The sequence below is a fragment of the Nanorana parkeri genome, unplaced genomic scaffold (genome assembly GCF_000935625.1).
Source record: "Nanorana parkeri isolate BGI_ZX_2015 unplaced genomic scaffold, ASM93562v1 scaffold226, whole genome shotgun sequence".
NCBI classification, from domain to species: Eukaryota; Metazoa; Chordata; class Amphibia; order Anura; family Dicroglossidae; genus Nanorana; species Nanorana parkeri.
Window position 1 is genome coordinate 1,421,468 of NW_017306494.1, and position 21,921 is coordinate 1,443,388.

General features: G+C 43.1%; 2 protein-coding genes across 3 annotated transcripts in view; one reads left to right on the top strand and one right to left on the bottom strand.

Moving 5' to 3' along the window:
- The window catches only part of PTDSS1 (phosphatidylserine synthase 1), a 39,736-nt gene extending 38,063 nt beyond the window's left edge, over positions 1 to 1,673 (bottom strand). For both annotated transcript variants that reach the window (XM_018556151.1, XM_018556150.1), the window contains exon 1: positions 1,419 to 1,673. In XM_018556151.1, the coding sequence (XP_018411653.1) occupies positions 1,419 to 1,597 (179 nt within the window). In that variant the 5' untranslated portion in view covers positions 1,598 to 1,673. The remainder of the gene's footprint in view (positions 1 to 1,418) is intronic.
- A 231-nt stretch (positions 1,674 to 1,904) lies between these two features.
- Positions 1,905 to 21,921, top strand: part of MTERF3 (mitochondrial transcription termination factor 3) — a 37,532-nt gene continuing 17,515 nt past the window's right edge. Inside the window, exons 1-4 of the mRNA XM_018556159.1 lie at positions 1,905 to 1,967; positions 15,414 to 15,763; positions 17,562 to 17,705; positions 20,387 to 20,576. Of these exons, the coding sequence (XP_018411661.1) occupies positions 15,430 to 15,763; positions 17,562 to 17,705; positions 20,387 to 20,576 (668 nt within the window). The 5' untranslated portion in view covers positions 1,905 to 1,967; positions 15,414 to 15,429. The remainder of the gene's footprint in view (positions 1,968 to 15,413; positions 15,764 to 17,561; positions 17,706 to 20,386; positions 20,577 to 21,921) is intronic.

Genomic DNA, 21,921 nt, shown 5'->3' on the forward strand with positions numbered 1-21,921 from the left:
TTGTAGTTCCACCACAGCTGGAGGGCCGGAGGTTTGCTACCCCTGATTTAAGGCAAGTCCTTAAAGCAGTATGGAGGGGGATGAAAAGAATTGGGACTTTAATGTCACTTTAAGTGCTCATTTTGGTGTAGGGTGTAAGATATACTCATCCGACCCCTGGTAGTGACTGCTTACCTATCTCCTCATCTGCTCTGGTTGTGGAATGTCCCTCAGCATTCTCACATCCAATGCAAGTGAATGTAACATGTATGGCTAGTGAAAGATCCTCTAGAATATCTGAGTGTATGTTAGATGTTAGCTCCCATTGAGTAGAGGGATGAGTATGAGCAAATAGAATCCCTTCCCCAGCTGACCAGATGGCTGTCAGCATCCAGAGACAACATTATGCAATGGAAGGCAATGACAGTGCTAACCGGGGCCAACCTCTGGGGAAAACCTCTAAGGAGGAATTTAATGACATCCTGCAGACTGTATATAAAACGAGCACTTATCCCTTGCAGTGCGGCCGTGGCCCCACTGAAAGGGTTCATCTTTATTTTGCCCGGAGTTCTTCTTTAATACATGCCATGCTCCATTGTACTCTTCACTTCTCATCTACTTGTCTCCTTCAGATTTACAGATTCGTTAATGACAATTTCACAATGGATTGATCTTCCTTCATACACAACATAATAAAGAATTTTAGATGGATCCCTTTCTCCGTGATTCTACAGGTAATTTGGACGATGCAGAAAATAGAGTGACAACGAAGTGCAATCACCGTATGACAACGCTCAGCTTTTTGTATTCTGTATAGTAAAACATCTGTCCTATTGGTCACAGCATTCTGGTTGTCTTTGGACTAATGATGAGACACATATCACGGGACTGTCTTCTGCACACAGCGCAGACAATAGTAATTAGTTGGTGCTGGTGTACATAGAGGACATGCTGACTACCAGCACCACGTTATGTGGTTACCCATGCGGTGTATGAATGGCAAACCAAAATGCAGCGAGTAGTGACAAAAGTCCTTATCTGTATACTACTTTTAGATTGTGACTCAGCATGAACTACTGCATGAGGCGGCGGCAGCAGCACAGGGGCACAGAAGTCTGCCAGCCAGCTACAGCGGTCCAAGGGGCGCAGAAGCCTGCCAGCTACAGCGGCCCAGAACCTGCCAGCCAACCACAGCAGCCCAGGGGCACAGAAGCCTGCCAGAAGGCCAGTGTGCAGAAGCAAGCAAGTAACCAGCCAGCAGTCCAGAGCAGAGAACCCTCAAGCAGCAGCCCACGGTGCAGAACTTGCCAGCAAGCAGCAGCTCAGAGTGCCTGCCAGAAGGCCAGTGTACAGAAGCAAGCAAGCAAGCAAGCACGTAAGCAGCCCAGAGTGTAGAACCTTCGAGGAGCAGCTCAGAGTGCGAAGGCAGTAGTCCTTACCTGGTAAAAGCGAAGTACATGAGACTGATGGTGCTGATGGTGAGCAGAGTGATGGTGTGCGGCTTGTAGAAGAAGTCGATGGTGATGTCCTCCACTTGCTGCTCGTTGATCATCCTGAAATGCAGTTTATAGTTCACATCATCTTTGCTTAAAGTCCTAGAGCGCATACCGGACGCCATGTCCCCACTGGAGCCCCGACTCCCCCTCCCCGGCCCAGGAAGCAGCCAGTGACACGCTCATTCCCCGGACTCTACCATCCCGCCAAAGGCGGGTGTATGACGGATCCTATGTGACAACTAAACGCAGCAGCTATATCACCATTCCAAGCTGAACCTCCTATACACGTCCGGCGGGCATCTCTATTACTATGATCAGGAGGCACAATCTCTGTATGGGGGGGTTCAGGACAAGTACAGCGAAAGCCGTGCAGAACCTCCCTCCTCTTGGAGTGTGGAATGGACTCGTCCGAGGAGGAAGTGCTTTGCTGTGCTTGGTACCCACGTGGGTTGTGCGGGATTCCAGCGCTGTGTGCCCGATCATCAGCAGAGGGTGCGTGATCTGACATCCCCGAACACCGACCGTGTGTCTGTGTGCGCCATTGTCTGCAGTCACCGGAGTGTGTTCTTCTGTGTGTCACATTGAGTGTGAGTTGTCGTGTCGGGTGATCAGACAATTGTATGGTGTCCCTGTAGGTCATTTCCCTGTGATGACCTTCTATAAGAAGTGTATGTGTGTATACTAATTGCCCTCTATCCTGTGTGGGTGACATTCCCTGCAATCAGATGATTCCTCACACATAGGCCAGGGCTTACTGAAGGAGCTAAGCTGTTTACTCTCAGCCTCCCCATTCACTTGTGTGAATAACATTTTGCACACTTTCACGCAATGCAGGAAAAGGATGTGTTGTGCTTGGGGTGCCCTTCTTCTTGGTGCAAAAAAATGCATGGTCAGGAAAATGCATGCAGCTCGCTGCACAGACCGCTGCATGAGCAGCTTTGCCGCACATCTTAGGGCAGGCCCTTCAAATGAATAGAGATAAGGCTGGGCTTGATGGAAATTCAGTTTGGCCAAGGCTGCTCAATCCTCTGACCGACACCTCCTCCTCCCAACCCAATCCGCCCCTCTAAAGTATAGCTTGCGGGGGATGCGCCTCACTGCAACTGATTGGGTCGGGAGAAGCGGGCTTGGGGGAGCTCAGGTGAACCAAATTCACACCAGGCCTCGTCACTGCTGATGTGTGGCAGAACACGCCATTAGTGCACAGCTAGTGTAAATTACACAGGGAAATTGCTTTTCTATTTCCAAATTTGAACGAATCCGAATTTTTGTTCTGAGTTTTGTTTAAAATTAAACTATCTATATGAATTAGGATGACCAGTATGGAACTAGGATGACCATACGGAACAAAGCTGACCAGTACGGAACCAGGATGACCATACGGAACTAAGCTCACCAGTATGGAACTAAGATGACCATACGGAACTAAAACAATTAAAATAAATAAAAGAGAACTATGGGGTAACCTTCCCCCCCATAATTCTCTTTAGGGTCACGGGAGGACATATACGGTGTCCTCCGGTGACCCAAAACTTGGTATACAGCGGGCTATTGCCCGCCATATGCTGAGAGCACCTCAGCCAGGCCGGATCCCGACAATACTGTTGTGATGCTCCCAGCTGGCTGATTGACAGCGGACTCTGCCTATCTAGAGGCAGAGCCAGCTGTGCCCGTCCCCTCCCTTGTCCGTTCCTCCACTCAGTGCTGGAAAATCGGAGGGGGGGAATGCCTGCGGGGAGCGGTGACTGACAGATGATCGGAATGTAAGCGAGCGACGATATGTGTTCGCTCACTTCCCGATCTATAGAGCCGACCTGTGACAGTCTCATTGTCACAGGTCGTCTAGATCTATGGGGATGATTGGAAATCACTCGCCTCATAGTTCTCCTTTAAGTAAGTTCATTTTAATTAAAAAAAACCCATCCAAGTAGATTCCAAATGAAAAATTTGGATAGATCCGAATGGATCTGAATATCGAACCAAAATGAATTTCGTATCCGAAATCTAAAAAATGAAAAAAATCCGAATTGAAACGAGCTACACTAATTTTTTTGTTGTGGGGTTACAGGTCTAGTGTAAATGGGGGCTCAAAGTGAATTCTCTCTTCTCTTACTGAATGAGGGGAAACTGATGGGGATTTATCAAAACTGGAGTGGTTGCCCATGGTAACCAATCAGTTTCTCTCTTTCATTTTCAAATCTTAACTGAAGAGAGAAGTTGATTGGATGCCATGGGCAAGTGCTCCAGATTCTGTCTGCTCCAGTTTTGACAAATTCCTCCCAATGAAAATGGACTTTGCAGATAACACCCAATCATGTGCAAGGGAAATGTAAAAAAAAAAAAACAACCATGGGATATTGTGTTGTTTGTGCATTTGTTTGCACTTAACAGCTGTCTTCACTTCCTGGTAACTAGCTTTCCATTGGCTAACAATAAAATGGCCAAGCTGGAGGCCTGGTTCACACCTGAACGTTTTGTAGCGCATTCAACGCTCGACGAACGCTCTACAAAACGCTCAAACATCTAAATCCCATTGTATTCAATGGGTCTGGTTCACACCTTGCCGTATTTCCGCCCGTCCGAACGCGATACAAAACGGCCTACGCCCAAAGAAGTACATGTACTTCTTTGGGGCGTTTTGGTCTCGTGTTTCCATTGGGATACAGCCAAGTAGTCCACGGAAACGCGCCTTTGTTGCATGTTTTTTTTTACCGCGATGCGAACCGCGCGACAAACGTGCATATTCAATACGCCTAGGTGTGAACCCAGCCGGAATGTGCACATGAAACGCGTGTACAAACATGCAAAACAAAAACGATCAAAGACTCAAGAGTGAATAGAGCCTAAAAGAAAAGCCGCTTCGCTACGTATGTAAACCAACCCCATGGTCTGTATATCCTGAAGGTGACATTCCCAGAAGAGAGTTGGATGTATGTATTGCTGTGCCAGACCTGGAATAGAATGTGGATGAGCATGTTGCTTTTTATTTTTCTGTAGAGTGTGATGTTCATTTTAATTGATTTCTTCCTTTAAGGGCCAAGTCACACCATATCCAGTGCGTTCTGGCACGGTTTGAGCCTGGAACGCACTGGATCTCATGAATCAAGCTGACCCGCGTTTTGGGGCTGGAGGGGGTGTGGTGGTGCCATTCACATCAATGGCACTACAGACACATGAGGAGGTAGCTGTGTGGGGATGAATTGTTTGAGAAAGTGATGGTTGAGGTGGGAAGAGGTGAAGAGATGAGTCTTAAGGGATCGCCTAAAAGCTGTGTAGGTGGGAGATAGATGGACAGGTTGGGGTAAAGAGTTCCATAGGATGGGAGAGACTCTAGAGAGGTCCTGGAGGCGAGTATGGGAAGAGTTGATGAGGGAGCTGGAAAGCAGGAGGTCTTGGGAGGAGCGGAGGGAATAGTTAGGGCGATACTTTGAGACCAGGTTTGAGATGTATCTGGAGGCAGAGTTGTGGATGGCTTTATAAGTCATTGTTAATACTGGAACTGGTACTGGAATGCCCTGAGTTCCGGTGCAGTGCGATTTGAAAAAATAGTGCATGAACTTGACCCGGCTTGATTTATGCAATCCAGTGCGTTCTGGGCCTGAACCGCGCCGGGACACACTAGATATGGTGTGACTGGGCCCTGGGATTTGCTTAAAGCGGAGCAGAGATCTGCTTCATCAGCTTCTTTTCCCTGACTATAGCAGCCAGATGACTGACAGGTGGAATGCGCAAGTGATGTAATACACATCACTTCTGCATTCAGAGTACGGAGGGAGGTGAGCAAGGAGGAAGGTGCTGATCTCCCTCCCATCTGCCCGCCGGTCCCAAATTACCTTTGTCACTGGTGTGTCTTGTAGTGACACAGGTCGGAGGATGGGATCGTAGTGCATGGCAGTGTTGACTGCTAGATGGTCTGCCGCAGACTGCACGGAGGGAAAGTAGAAAGCCGCCAGTCTTTATTTCCTATGTGCCTCAGCTCCAACTGGCGGCCATAATTTGCTAATAACATTCATTTTTGCCTCCGTTCGCACATTACAAATGAACATGTCATTTTGTAATTTCGTAGCCTGAATGGCACAAAGTGCACCCATCCTCTCACATAGAGATAGAAAGGTGAGCTCATCAGTGTGCTGCTTCACCTTTCTCTGTCCAGTCAATGGCTGGGATGTTGTAGAGATCTGTACGTGAAAGCGAAACTGCAGCAGAGAACGAACAGGTTCCCTTCTTTGCCAGTCAGGGTTGTACCGTGTTGCCGAGCTGTGTTAATCTGAGGACTTCCTGGACAGAAATTCAAATCCTTTGGCAGCTGAAACACAACTCCCATATCTGCATTTGATCTGTGTAGTTGTGTGCCCGGAATTCAGCTTTAAATAGTTCCTGTGGAAAGATTTCTCAATGCTACAAATGTCGGCATCGTTGATTCAGAAATGTCTCAGCTTCCAAGAGCTACGGTTATTGTATTGCAATGTACATTGTATGTATTGCTCAACACGCAGACAAATCAGACCCGCAGACAAGTGTTTGGTTGTCTACCCACCTTCAGGCCCAAACTATTGGATATAAAGATTTAGCAAACAGTATTTGTAATCTTTATTTTTAATAAAACTCACATAGGGGGGAATTTATGGAAACTGGAGCAGACGGAATGAAATATAAATGTATATATATGCCACCAGAGGGAGCCTTGAATTACTCTGCAATCACTCAGCATCCATGCTTAACAGCCATTGAGATAAGATACAGCCACACAGTGGGGGGAATTTATCAAAACTGGAGCAGATAGAATCTGGAGCAGTTGCCCATGGCAACCAATCAGCTTCTCAATTCAGTTTGTTCAGTTAAAATTTGAAAATGAATTAAATTTGAATTGAAATGTTAAAAATATATTTTTTTTAAACTCCCCCACGTACACACACATATGCGTTGGGTGTGCCTATTGCTGCACATGTTACATATCACTGCGAACGTTGCTGTGAGAGTAATACTTCTAGGGCCATCAGTCACTGATAACACTAAACTGATGAGCGGTAAAAGCTTTTAAAGCGTAGCCTATGGCCAATTTTGGGTATGGTATTTTTTTTGGTGCAATTTAGCGGGCGCACGCAATTTTAAAGTTTGACATACAGGCAGTCTCCGAGTTACAAACACCGGAGTTAATGACCCCTACTAACAAACAGAGGCTATAACTGTACAGCAGGGGGTCCCGAGCTGCAACCAAAATGTACGGCATAGAATTTCAGTAGCTGTAATGCTACCGCGCTCGTGCCAACGAGGAGTGCCCACCTTGGGTCTGGTTCGTAGTACTGTACGTACATTACAGGAAGTTAGCTCTTGTTAGACGTGCCTAATAGGGCCACCTCTTCTTCCGGGTCACTGTGAGGTTTTTACTGCTGTCTGTATCCTCATTGGAAAGATTTCATCTCACTTCCTGTCCTTGAGACAACAGGAATTGAGGAAATCTACCCCTTGGAAGGGAAATTCACTCCTGTAAGAGTGATGATGGGAAAAAGGTGTCTCCACTGAAGGTTTATCATCAATCCTTGTTTCCACGACAACCCAAAATTTTCAAAATCCAATTGAACAGGGGCACACACAGCAAAACAAACATTACAGGGGGTAAACCCTTCCCTATGCTATCCAAAACTAAAAAAGAAATTTGGGCTGGATTTACACTTAAAAAATTTGCCTGTTCCAACCTGCATATAAATTAAACTTAAGAACAAACATACAGTCCCTATCTTGTTTGTACCCGGGGACTGCCTGTATTTGGTGTCTACACCCGACATGACCCCGTTTTTTATATTTTACCAAAAATTTAAGTAAGAATACATGTTTTTTAACATAACTTAGGGGAAACAGGTTTTTTTTTTTTACATTTTCTGTACTTTTTTCATTATATAGTAAAAAATAAAAACCCCCAACTGGTGATTAAATACCATCAAAAGAAAGCTCTGTGTGTCCCCCAAAAAATTGTATAAAATTAATTTCATTACAGCGTTTCATGGCTGAATAAGTGTCAGTCAAAGTATCGCAGCGCTGAATACTGAAAAATGGCCTGGACAGGAAGGGGGTTTTTTAACACCCCAGTTAGCAAGTGGTTAATTTAGATGCAGACCTCCACTTGACCTAAGAATCCAAATGTGGTCAGTTTAAGTTTGGCATCACTGTTCTAAGAGGTTTAACTTTCTTTTTTTTCTACAGCACATTAAGAAGGCAGTCAATCAACTCCATTGTGAAGGAAGATTTCCATGTACACATAGGAGGTATTACTACAGCAGGTCACCCCAGTGAGTACAAGGACACGTTTCTTGTATGTGTTTGTCCTTGTTCATGCCTTTTGCATTTATAAAAAATACATTGTTCCTAATGTTTCCACATGCATTTTTATTAGAAGTGCACCGAAATGGAAATTTTGAAACCGAAACAAAACCAAAATAAAAAAAATTGTCAGGCCAAAACCAACATTTATTTTTTTATTTTAATTTTTTCAAATATTTTATTTTAAATAATTTTTTTACAAACTTAAATTTTTTTATATTTATATTCATTTATTAAATATTTTAATTTTTTACTGTACTTTTAGGGGCTTTGGGGTAATATTAGGGGTCTAAACAGACCCCTGATATTTCCCTTTTTAAAATCGAAAAAGAGATTGAGGACACAAAGTCTCTTTTTCTGCAGCCCCAGTTATCAATGAACAGGAATCCTCTATACTGAGTGTTCCTGTTCATTCATAACTTGAGAACAGAGTATGTTTACTATAACTACAACTATGAATGAACAGGAGGTGATGTAGATCTCTCCCATTCATTCATAATTGAGGCTATAGTAACCATACCATGTCCTCAATTATGTACAAACACTCAGCAATCACTGATCACTGAGTGTTTGCTCTCCTCTCTGACACCCTGTCATGGGAGGCTGAGCGAGCGGTGTAGGGAGGAGAGCTCAGCCTCCTGTGACAACGAGGCCTGTCTCCGCCCCCACACCGCTCTGCCGGACTGTGATAGGAGGCTGAGCGGTGTGGGAGGAGACACCAGCCACTTAGAGCGCTTGGCCGGCTAGCACAGTTTCTCTCCTCTCCGCTGGGACACAGAGTAGCGCCCAGCGGGGAGGAAAGAAAGCAGGGATGCGCCGATGTATCGGCAGGAAAATGGTACTTTCGGCATTATGCCAAAAGTGCCATTTTCACCGATATATCAGTGCAGTCCTAATTTTTATCATTGTTTTTAGCACGCATTTTGGCATGCTTTTTGATACATGTACTGAATATTACTGCAGCAAAAAGCAAATGTATTGAAATGCAATAACTCATTCAAATGGTAAAATTGCATAAATATAACAAATGTCAAGTGTCCTCACTTCCTGTTGTGGCTTTGGAACAGGAAGTAAAATCTCCCCAATGGGACACAGATGGCAAACAAAGTTGACCAGGGGTTTTAACCCTCACTTACGCTATCCAAAACTAAAAACAAAGTTTTGGCTTCAGTTCTAGTTTAAGAACATAAAGATATTTGAATGCCCATAGCCTTGTCTCAGTTCTTCTTTGAAGTGCAGTGCAGCTCTTAGAGGTGCAGTTATAGTCCACCAGATTTCATTAAGCTATGCTGTGCATGTGACATCCTTTGTTCATCATAGAGATGCAGTTCACTCTCCGATTATTCTCTACTCACTTGTTTGTTTCAAAGATGTCATCACCCACCTGAGCTCCTCCCACTGATGCGTTTTAGCCTCCATGACTAAGCCCAGTAGAGGGGGAAACTCGGGTGGATGATGTGACTTCTTTAAAATTAACAGGTGAGGGGATGTTATCGGGGTGCTGTGCATCTTTTTTGGAGTATATTGGTTCATAAGGGCAGACCTGTACAGAGCCCGCACCCAGACATGGGAGAGATGATATTGCAGAGACCTAGAGCTGAGCACTATGAGAATGTGTGGGTTGTGATAGAGATGCCACATCAGAGCAGAACAATGTACAGTAATACCTTGGTTTACAAGTAACTTGGTTTGCAAGACAAGCAAACATTTATGAAAAATGTTGCCTTGATATACAAGCAAATGTCTTGCAATAAGAGCAAAATTTTGTAGAAAAGCGCCACCGGAATAAGGCTGTAGCAGTGCGAGCGATGAGTCTGTTTAACGACAATGCATGTCACATTGGATAGATTCCTTGTTAAGGTTTCACGAAATGAAAAAGATTGCATTGAGTCAAGAGATAGCAGTGATTCCGTTAGTGATAGTGAAAGTCGTCCTACACAATAATCCTCCTCTCTCTTGTCCCCCTCACACCGGCCACAAAGGTAACTGTAATTGGTTTATTTTTATTTATATTTTGTACAGTATTATATTACAGTACAGTATTGTAATCATTTTATATGAATATTTTTGGGTTGTGGAACGAATCATCTGAATTTCCATTATTTCCTATGGGGAAATTCGCTTTGATATACAAGCACTTTGGATTACAAGCATGCTGCCGGAACGAATTATGCTCGTAAACCAAGGTATTACTGTACCAAGATATCTATCTGCAGCTCTTTATGACGTGCTTTGACACTGTGCACTTTGTATGAGCTCTAAATGATTTGGATACATTACATAGTAGAAAAAGTCAACAATCCCCTTTATGTGTGTAAAATGCTGATCTCGTCTCATATGAGAATTGTGTATAGCAAAACAGTGATTAGAGCCAGCTGAATGTGTTTACAGCTTTCATATATATAGCATCATAATTACAGAGTGTGTGCACAGTGGAAATAGCAAGGAAAGCGTTCCCGACTAGATGACGGTTCAGATTAGAAAACTTCTTTTTGAAATAACATTTCATTGCCTTTATTACTGTATTTTATTACTATTCTGACACTACCCATATGTTTTTATGTGCCTTAGGTCCCTCACATGGTCTGATCAGGAGAGGATCCATTGCACGGATCACAGCAGTATGGAGTAGATGTCATTGCTGTGACACCCATGTCCATAGAGTTATTTCCTTAATCTTGCGATGGAGGAACAAAAACTGCAATTACCATGTGGACATGTCTGTCTATGGGGAATCGGATCTAAATAGACATGTGTCCATTGACATCAGATTACCCCCGATCTGGCACGAAAAGGAACACTGTTCTGGACGGAGCCGCAGGTAACCGGGTGCAAACGGATGCCTGTCCATTTACACACGGCTGCCCATAGACTAGCATTGGGTTCGATTAAAAAACTGACAGGCAGACGCGATCAGACCGGCCGTGTGAAAGTCTAAATGTATCGCCCAGCTCCAGTCAACAGAGAAAAGAAATAACCTCTGTCAGGTTTTTAATGCTGTCTGTGACCTTATTGGGGAGATTTCTTTCAGTTTTTTTATCCCTGGGACACCAGAACAAGAAATGAGGAGGATAGGGCTCACCACATTCTAACACTTTAAAATAAGTGATTTTTCTCTGTCTCCTTTGCATTTCCTATCATTTCCTGTATTTTGGCTCCCCATCATTTAGACAGGAAGTGAGAGAAAATCTTCCCTATGGGCAAACAGCATCAGTAAAAACCCCAAAGAGCTTCTAACCATTAGTTAGTCCATCCAGAACTGAAAATGTTAAAGTTCTTTCCCAGTAACAAATTTGGCTCTTTAACAGGCAAGCGTTTTTGTTGTTGTTGTTTTTATTTTCCTACCCATTAAAGTTAGAGACTCTGCGACCTTGCGCATGCAGGGAAAACATGACAGGGTCTCTGCAAGCCTCCCAACTTGTTGATAATCTTATCAGTGATTCTTAGTGCTTCCTCCCTCCTCCATATCTGGCACTGAAATTGGTGGTGTTGGTGACCTGGGAAGCGGTGACATCACTCTCCCAGTCCCTTGCAGAGATGATGTCATTTTGTCCTGCTCGGCAAGGTGACAGTGTCCCCTTCATTGTATTTTATGTATATGGGCCTCTACCAACCCCTCCTCAGCTTACACACCAGGAGACCCTTTGATCTTTAGTTTTGGTGAAAGCTCCTGCTCAGATTAGGGAACAGCGGAAATTGCAGGTTTACAAAGGACATGAAGAATCAAATGCGGTTTATTAAATGCAACAAATGTTCCAATAGGTGTTGGAATTGTTGATCCAAGCAGGAGGGGGGCAAAGCTGCTACTTTGCCCAGGGCTTTATTTGGCCTTAATCTGGCTCTGATCAGATCGTCATGTCATGTGTATGAACTCTTTTAGGCAGAACGTTTTGTAAAAACATTTTATACAAAAAATGTGCTTGCAATAAGACAATAATTTGTGATGTGCAGTTATTGTCTAAGCAAAGCGCTTTGTATCCAACAAGATTACAAACTATGAAAGAGTTTCACTTCAGCAAAATTTACTGCTAAATATTCAGAAGGGTCAGGAAATTATTGGTAGTAGTAATTATATTTATAGGGGTGGTAGATAAGTGACAGTTGACATCTGTACTAGTAATCCTCTAAGAAATGTTGAAATTATATTATTATTTTAATTTTAAATCTTAGAGCTCATGCACATGGGCGCAAATACAGGTGTATTGGCATACATGCTAAAATAAGTCTGTATTTGAGGTGCCTAGGAGCCCCAGCTGCAGCATTTTTCTGTCCATAGGATATGTTCCCCAGGTATATAAAGTCACAGGTGTCTACCACCAGTGGATCCCTCTCCAACATCCAATAGAATTCCAAAAAGGGTGGCACTCTTTAATTGCTGAATATACATTTGATTGTAAGTGGAAAACTGTACATTTAGCAGGTACAAAGATGATGTTTTGGGCAGATCATAATTCAAAGAGCTGTCACCAACTTTGCAACCAAAATTGCATGCAGAAGTACAGAAAAATCAAGTATTTTGAATACCTGCAGTGTTTTTCCTTTTCATAAACAATTAATTAACTTGCAATGTGCCTCTGAACTGGCTAGCAAATTGGATTAGTCAGTTCCCTAAAGGTAGTACAACAATAAATGAATCACCGGCGCCAAAAACAGTAGCTGCTCCTGATAATGTCACCTAAATCACAGCTCCTCACAGACAAGAGAAACCGGATGTCTAGTAAAAAACAAAGCAAAAGGAGCGCCTCCATAATGTAAAACTGATTTATTGCAGACAAAAAAGACAACTGAAAAGGTACTTACAAACCGGCCAGTATAAACAAGCATAAAAAGGTATAGTCTCAGGAGAACATCAAGATGGATGAACGAAAATACGGTAAAGTAATGGAAGTACTAGTGCTGAGCCGAAGCCAACTGCACACTGACCTTCCTTCAGTTGACGCGTTTCTTTCGTAAGAACCTGAAGGATCCCCATCTCCACCTGGCTCTTAAGAATTGAAAAGTGACCAATCACAATCAACCTTGGATTTGGTCACATGGAACCCCTTAGCCTATCAAATTGTACGATCTACCCCTGGTATGTTGTCACTCTCTTTGTAGGTGTGCTTCCTATGGGTTCAGTGAAAGGGTGTGTTTCCCGGCCGTTAGTTTATCTGTGCCAGCTGGTTTGAGCGGGCGGACCCGCAGGGATAGCACTAGTACTTCCATTACTTTACCGTATTTTCGTTCATCCATCTTGATGTTCTCCTGAGACTATACCTTTTTATGCTTGTTTATACTGGCCGGTTTGTAAGTACCTTTTCAGTTGTCTTTTTTGTCTGCAATAAATCAGTTTTACACTATGGAGGCGCTCCTTTTGCTTTGTTTTTACTAGTGCCCATACACCTTAAGATTATCGCACGATTTTTGTCTGCGATCGCGTTTTCGTACAATAATCGCACAGTTGATGGGAAGTGCACAACCTCAATTACTGTACAACCGTTCAACTTTTGTCTTTCTAGCAGGCTAGAAAACTTTAATCAAATTGTACGAAATTCGATGCATTAGTGGCGTTTCCATACGGAAAAAATTGCAACAAGAACACTGCTCATACGCAAATGAAAATCCGTTCTGTCAATAGACGAAATTCGTCAAGGTGATATTGCTAACGAACGCTAATTGAAACTCCACAATGGTCTGTGCATGATGGGGCAGTTGTACGAAAATCGAACGATGGTTTGATCATCGTCCGAAAATAATCTTGCGCTAATCGTAAGGTGTATGGGCACCTTAACACAGCCCTCTCCACCCTGCAATGTTTTAGCCCTATACTCTTCTGGGAGTGTCTCATTACTCATTTATGTAGCTGCCGGTGAGAAACGAAGTGTAATACTAAAGAGTGTTACTTCAGTGACAACTTTGAGGACTTCAAGATGGTGGCACCCAGCAGCAGTCTCAGGGTATTTGGATGCTTACACATGGGATGCTTTTACAGCTAAATAACATGCATAAAATATGATAAATGCCCATATAGTCTTATGGGAAGATTGTTGTTGAAATGAATGGTCTGTTGATGGGGTATCTTTAACCACTTCCGGGCCACAATACGTCTATAGATGGCGGCTAGCAGAAGTGGTTAAAACAAGAACATGGCTTCTGCAGCAGCCGTGTTCTTGAGATCGTTTTTAACAGCCAGCGATGGCTGTTAATGTACAAGCGATCCGGCGTCTATACAGCCGCCCGATGGTTTGTATCGGACGCCGCTATCCCCTTCCCGCCGGGGGCCGCCGTCGGCTTTCCCAGGCACCGCTGTCCCCGTGCGACGCCCGGGACCCGCAATGATTGGAGAAAAATTCAGCGATTTCCAGCTGCTGATCTCTCCTCCGATCCTGGACCCGGAAGTGATGTGTATTACATCACTTCCGGTGTCACTATTTACATTCTCCGGCTCTTAGAGCCAGGAGATGAAGCTGGGGAAGCAGATCTCTGCTTTGTCAACATCTTTGGGGTCACTAGGTGACATTAGGGGTCTGAAAGACCCCTGATGTCTCCATAAAGAAGACCTGTCACACTCTATCTGCAATGTAACAGAATTTTTTTACAAAAAATGCAAAAAAAATTTTTTTAAGTCCCCCGCCCCCCACGTGCACACACATAAACACGCGTCAGGGCGCCTACGTGCGAAAACGACAATTACGCTACACATGTTACATATCGCTGTGAACGTCCGAGTGAGAGCAATAATTTTAGTGCTGTCAATCACTGTTAGCACTAAACTGATGAGCGTTAAAAGCGTTTAAAGTGTTCCCTATGGGAAATTGTGGGTATTGAAGTTTTTTGCAGCTTCATGGGCGAACACAATTTTAAGGCTTGACATGTTTGGTATCTAATTACCTGGCGTGACCCCATCTTTCATATTTTATAAAAACAATTGGGTATTCTATTATGTTTTTGTGCACTAAATTTTAATTTAGTTTATTTTATCCTAATAATATTGGTTTGATAAACATTTGCGCAAATACCGTGTGACATAAAAAATTGCAACTAGCATTTTTTTTATTCTACGGGGCCTCTGCCTTCAGAAAATATATCATTGTTTGGGGGACTGAATCTGTTTTCTAGCCAAAATGTTTTATTTTATCATGTGTGCACAAATAGTAAGAAATTGCTCCGGACAGCAAATGGTTAATAATAATGGTTAATAAGAATTTCATAGTGCTGTGTGTGACCCAAAGAGACAACACAGTAGACGCTACCTGCTTTGAGGTTCCCTTTATCTAAGTGAAGCTTCAGCCTAATTATTCTAATAAGGGGGAGTCACTTTGTGATCGTTGATTGAAGTTCTTTAAACAACATGCATCTTTTAGCACGAATGAGGAGAATACAAGTAACAAGGAGACTAACATGCCTCCAGCTGGCCAAAAACAGAACACGGTACATCTGTATGCAATATTTTATATCTATTGAACTAAAAACATTTTTTTTTTAGTCTTGACGATAATAAAGAAAATATTAAAAAACCACTCAAGTTCCCTTCTAAATTGTTTTCCTTCATGGGTGATGATGTCATGCTTTGGTGTTCTGCTGGTGCAGAATGGGATATAACGTTAAGGAATAACAGCATGATTGTCTTTATTTCCCAAGGTCGTGACACCGAGAGATGGCTCTGCCCGGATGCCAGAGAAATGCTAGATGTCTGCTTTTAGCGCTCAGCCATTATGGGGGTTTCTCAAAGGGACTGCGTGAGTCGCCAGCATTAACCTGTTGTCACCTCAGGAGAAATGAAGCCATTTCAGCACAACACTTTTATAGACATGTCTTCACCATGCAAAACCCGACGAGGAAATGTTGGCTGTCGAGAGCAGGCTGCGCCCGCTACATGTCAGAAGGCGGTGTAAATGTCCTTCACCCAGAGAACAATCAACCTTCAATCAGCCAGAAACAACAGGAGGTGGCAGTTATACCCAGAGAGGATGTGGACACATTCCTAGAAGGTATACAAGCTGTAATCTGGCTCTGAAAGCTGCATCGTCTTCACAGGCATCCTCTGTTATATATGACTAAAAATGGTGTATAGAGAAAGATTAGCCCTCTCATAGAAATACCTCAACTAGAATCATTTCCCTTCGAATTTTGGTTCTAAGGGAATACCTTGGGGGAATTTGATTGGGAGGTAATTTGGTTCTAAGGGAGATCCTTGGAGAATTTGGTGCTAAGGGAAATCCTTGAGGGAATTTGGTTGTGAGGGAATATTTTGAGGGCATTTGGTTCTAAGGGAGTTCCTTGAGGGAATTTGGTTCTAAGGGAATACCTTGGGGGGATTTGATTGGGAGGTAATTTGGTTCTAAGGGAGATCCTTGGAGAATTTGGTGCTAAGGGAAATCCTTGAGGGAATTTGGTTGTGAGGGAATATTTTGAGGGCATTTGGTTCTAAGGGAATATTTTGAGGGCATTTGGTTCTAAGGGAGATCCTTTAGGGAATTTGGTTCTAAGGGAGATCCTTTAGGGAATTTGGTTCTAAGGGAGTTCCTTTAGGGAATTTGGTTCTAAGGGAGTTCCTTGAGGGAATTTGGTTCCAAGGGAGTTCCTTGAGGGAATTTGGTTCCAAGGGAGTTCCTTGAGGGAATTTGGTTCCAAGGGAGTTCCTTGAGGGAATTTGGTTCCAAGGGAGTTCCTTGAGGGAATTTGGTTCCAAGGGAGTTCCTTGAGGGAATTTGGCTCCAAGGGAGTTAATGAGGGAATTTGGTTCTAATGGAGTTCCTTGAGGGAATTTGGTTCTAATGGAGTTCCTTGAGGGAATTTGGTTCTAAGGGAAATCCTTGGGGAATTTTGTTGTGAGGAAACATTTGGAGGGAATTTGATTGTGAGGCAATATTTTCTCTGGCGGCTTCCATGGGTGTTTGCAATCAGCTGAGGTCGCTCAGCCTGTACAAATCAATGACAGGAGGAGAGGCTCCGTCTCTGCTGGCATGTTGTCACACATGGAGCATTTCCATGCAGTTAGGGGTGAGACAGATCAGTGGTCCTGGATGCAAACTATCTACATACAGAAGCCAGGAACCCAAGAGCTCTACCTACTCATTGTAAATCGAACTATTCATATTTAATATTCATATACTTACAATTGAAAAACAAAATGCTGTAAAAATATGTAGGCTGCCATTGCTGCTCTTTTTTTATAATGCTTTTTCAAGGCAACGCCAATAGACTCATTGGCCAGGAATGACTGTTAAAAAATTGCACAGATGTTCAGAAACTGATTGCGGGATTATTAAAGTCACCGGGTGCTTTGGAAATGGTATTCATTTTGAACACATTGATATATCTGACAGACTAACTTTAAAGCTGAATGCCTAGGAAAGCCCCTGTATACAGCTGAAATAGGTTTGTGTAGACAGTTTTAAATTTCCATGGGTTTGTTGTTCTGTACAACCATTCCCATCCCTAGTCTGCTGATTGGCCAATGAAGCAGCAGCTCATTGAGGATGTCATACCCCTGTACCCCTCTTTCCTCCTGTCAGCGTGTTTACTGCAAACACATGTGCATGCAGCATAGTCTGATTGAAGTGTCACCTTCCCTTTGCAAATCACAATGCTGCATATAGGGAACTACAGGAGGCTGATAGCAAGACAGAGTAACTTGCATGCCTTGCCTTAGAAATGCATCACTGTAATAATTGTCTTTTTTATATTTCCCGAAGTTCAGCTGTTTTTTTTTTTTGTTTGTTTAACGCTGGGAATTGTTCTTTAGAATGCCTGTGGTGTTTACTGTTTTATATTGTTATTTTTAAGAGCTGGATGATGATGCACTATGTTCTTCACTGGATATAATCCCAGAAGATGAAGGTCCCCAAATTGCTCCAATCCCCCCTTCTTCCTCTACACTTCGAGATTATGTGGATCATTCTGAAACGCTACAGAAACTGGTAATGCTTGGTGAGTGGTCTTCTTGGCAAATATCCTCCACAAATGTATGTGAACATACAGTTCCTCCATCCACATTGTTTTACAGAAATCTAATAGTGTATGGCTAGCTTTTAAAAAACCCTGTTTGCTGGCCATTCATTTTAACAAAAAACTTCCCATAATTTTATAAGTACATTGCATGTATTTGATGCATGTTATTCACCTGTAAAAGCCTCCCTCGTGTAGACATCCAAAAGACCTGAAACTTCTGCCTGTCTCTGCCATCTTGAATATGATGTCAGCAGACTCAGAGCTGTCAATCAAGTGACACTCTGTTGTATTCCCCTTCTCTACATCCCCAGCAGCAACAGAACATTTTGTGTAGAGAGGGGAAAGGCAGAACAGCTGGGCCAGTATAGACCGTTATTAGGAATTCCCACAAGAGGAAAGGGCTAAGATGTGCAGGAAAGGAGGGGGTTGTGCTAAGGAATTGACTCTCCTAAAGTGGTCAGATATTCTAGTTGATTCAAAGGCACATTGCAAGCAGATAAAAAATAATTTATGGAAAAAAAATGTTACAAATGAGCTTTTAAAATACAGATTGTTCTGTGCTTCTACCTTTTTATTTTATTTTTTCATTCCGTGACAGGGCCTCTTTAACTTAACTTAGGTAACCTTTAACTGAACACTTTAAATGAACATGTAAGCTAAACTGTAAAATTTAAAGCAAAACTCCAGACTTACCGCTAACCACACAGATGAAATACAAATATAGAAGCTGTTTTACTTGTCAAAAGGATTTGTATTTCTGTCCATCCATTCCCAAGATATACTCCACCATGTAACATAGTCCTGCCTGGAGTGCACTCTGTGACTGGACAGTGAAAGGTGCAACTGCACAGTAATGGGCTTATCTCTCTAGCTCTGCTCTCTGCTGCTATGAGCATGCTCCTTGCACTGCAAGACACCTGATTGTCTCTGTGTGCTGCTTCTCCCTTACCCTCCTGCTATACAGGAACTGCAAGTGGCTAATACCAATCCAAATTAAGGTACTTGCTTTGCTTGCGTTTAAAAGTTATATTTAAGGATGTATAAATGAATATATTTATATATTTCATACCTTGTCTCAAAGTATCACCCTAACCGTCCCCTCCGCTCATCCATTGACATCCTGCTTTCCAGCTCCCTTGTCCACTCCTCCCATACTCGCCTCCAGGACTTCTCTAGAGTCTCTCCCATCCTCTGGAACTCTTTACCCCAACCTGTCCGTCTATCTCCCACCTTGACTGCCTTTGGGCGTTACCTAAAGACTCATCTCTTCAGGGAAGCCTATCGCACCTCAACCTAACCACTGAACCTTCACATTCTCACATAATTCATTCCCACAGCTACCTCATGTATCATTTACCCCTCCTCTTTTAGATTGTAAGCCCTCAGGGGCAGGGCCCTCCTTACCATCTTGTCTTGAATTGTATTGTAACTGTTATGTCTTCCTTATATTGTAAAGCGCTGCGCAAACTGTTGGCGCTATATAAATACTATGTAATAATAATAATAAATGAATAATGAGCCCAGCTGTAACCAAACACTTTAGCCACCCCCAGATCCTAAAACTATCTTGTCTTCCTGATGCCAAAGGCTCCAAATTCCTAAACTTTAATCTGTAACTGATTTGAATTCTCTATGTTATACCATTTGTTGAATGGGAAAGCAGAGTGAATTGTGTGCCTCTATTTAGGTCAGAGTAACAGATTCTATGGTGTGTGCAGTGAAATGGGTAGTAGAATTGAAGATCATAAGCTGCTAGGATGTCACAGTCTGATATTCCCACCAGGATAATAGGCACTGTAAAGTGCAATTGTAATGTAACCTAGAAAAGGACAAAGCAGAGCTAGACGGCTGCTATTATGGATTTCATCGATGTACAACCAGCGTTCTACACGCAATAAATGCTTCCCGCTACTAAATGCTCACCACAAACCTCAAACTAGCAAGATAGGGAAAACAAGATTATCTATCTATTAGGGATGCACAGGGACTGGTATTTCGATATTGAGTACGAGTGCCGATATTTTTTTTCCGATACCGAATACAGATACCGGAAGTCCCATTAAGGAAGCCAGGCAAGAAAGTATGGAGCCGGCTTTCTGGCCAATCAGGAAGCCGAGCGCCGTGTAATGACGCGGTGCCCGGCTTCCTGATTAGCCGGGAAGCCGGCTACATGCTCTCTCGTCATGAGGTGACGAGGGGGCATGAAGCCGGCTTCCCGTCCAATCAGAAAACCGGCTCCATACTTTCTTGTCACATAGTGACAAGAAGCATGGGGACGGCTTCCCGGCTAATCAGGAAGCCAGGTGGCGAGTCATTACACACCGGGAAGCCGGCTCCATGACACGCCGCCCGGCTTCCTGATACAGGAAGTATCAGGCTAGGCATCAATGCATTTGTATGAGTACTCGCCCAAAAAAAGAGTACTCGGCACCGATACCGATACTGGTATCAGTGCATCTCTACTATCTATCTATCTATCTTGCTAGCTTTTTTTGGGGGGTGGTGGGTTTAGCTCCAGCTATGTTCTCTGAATCCCAAAATAAGTCTAATCCAATGCATTGTTCTATACACATGTTCTTAGAGGAGTTGCATAACACGTGTTTTCATGCAATAATTAGTGTGTTTGGCGCTAACAGGGAAACTCTTTTTATTTACAACAGGTGTGGATTTATCCAAACTGGAAAAGCGGCCCAATGTTGGAACGTTTCTTCTGAAGTTAGACTTTGAAACAGATATCAGCAAAATCCTTTTTTTCCTGAAAGATGTAGGTGTAGAAGACAGTCAGCTGGGGCATGTGTTGACCAAGAACCCTTTCATACTCAGTGAAGACCTGGATAACCTTCAGAAAAGGTAACACTTGCCTAGGAAGTAGTTACATAGTATTTGAGGTTGAATAAAGACATTAGTCCATCAAGTCCAACCTATTAGGATCTCATTCTAGGAATACCTGTACCCCTGTATAAGTAGGGTAGACTTTTTGCAGACATCCTTGATGTCTGCTTTTATATGCAGATTCTGCATCTGGTTTTAAATGCAGATTCTGCCCCATCCGTCTGAAAAAGTAGCTTTGTAAATAAAATTGACTTGGCTGAGGATAAGCAGTAGTTTGGACTTGAGCAGGGGCTCAACATTCTTTTTAGGTCTCCAGGGCTCTTGGTGGTGTTCAGCATACGCTCATGGCATGGCCAATTATATCCAAGGGAGGCGCTTGCACATGGGCAAGGTTCTAAAGCTGAACTGGGAGGATGGATACCTTAAAATACTGTCCCAGCCTAGGACACACTGGTTAGAGTAAACAACTGCTTATCCTCAAATATCTTCCGTGCCACAAACATTGTTCTCCCCCAGTGTCTTGCACCCAGCTCATACTTTGCTAACACTTGGCAACAGAGATTTGTAAAGGGTGTTAATCCATACGACCAATAAGATTTCATCAGCAATTTTGGGTAAATGACAGCAATCAGTAAGCTACTAATGCTAACACTGCAAAGTGGTCAAATCAAAAAGATAATGTAGTTTACCTTAATCTGTGTTCTCTATATTCCACTGCATCCAGATTTCCAAGCTGTACTGCTTAACTGCGCTGGAAACTAGTGCTGGCTGTATTGTCTGGCAGGGGTGCCTGGTTCACAAGACTCTCTAAACAGAATTACAGATTGTATGGCAGATAAATGATTCAGGATATACAAGTTTCAACTATTTTTAACTGTTTGCCTGAGGGTAAGCTGAGTGGATCAGTCATGAACAAGGCTGTATTTGTACTACCTGCCCACTTAGCCCACAAAACCATGACCCCCCCCCAATCCCAAGCATCCAAAGATGCAGGACTCCCTGCCCTGCTGCTACTAGTTGCAAAGAAGCAGGGAATGCAGTTCACAGTTTTGAACAGTCTTGGGCAAACACAGGCTCAGGGTTCACACCAAGCCCAAACTCATCACTACTACTGACCTTAAAATTTTTATTTTGGCTGCATAGGCACAAATTCCCACAGATACACTGCAAAATCTTATTAAAAGCCTTCCTAGAGTGGTGGAGGCTGCTATACCTGAGAAAGGGTCCAACTCGTGGTTTGGTATTGGAATGTCCAACAAACTCTTCTGGCCATATAGTGTATAAACACACAGTACACTATTTTACAAGTTAAAACACCAAAGTGGACAGAGGCAAGAACAATGAGAACTTGGCCAGCTAATAC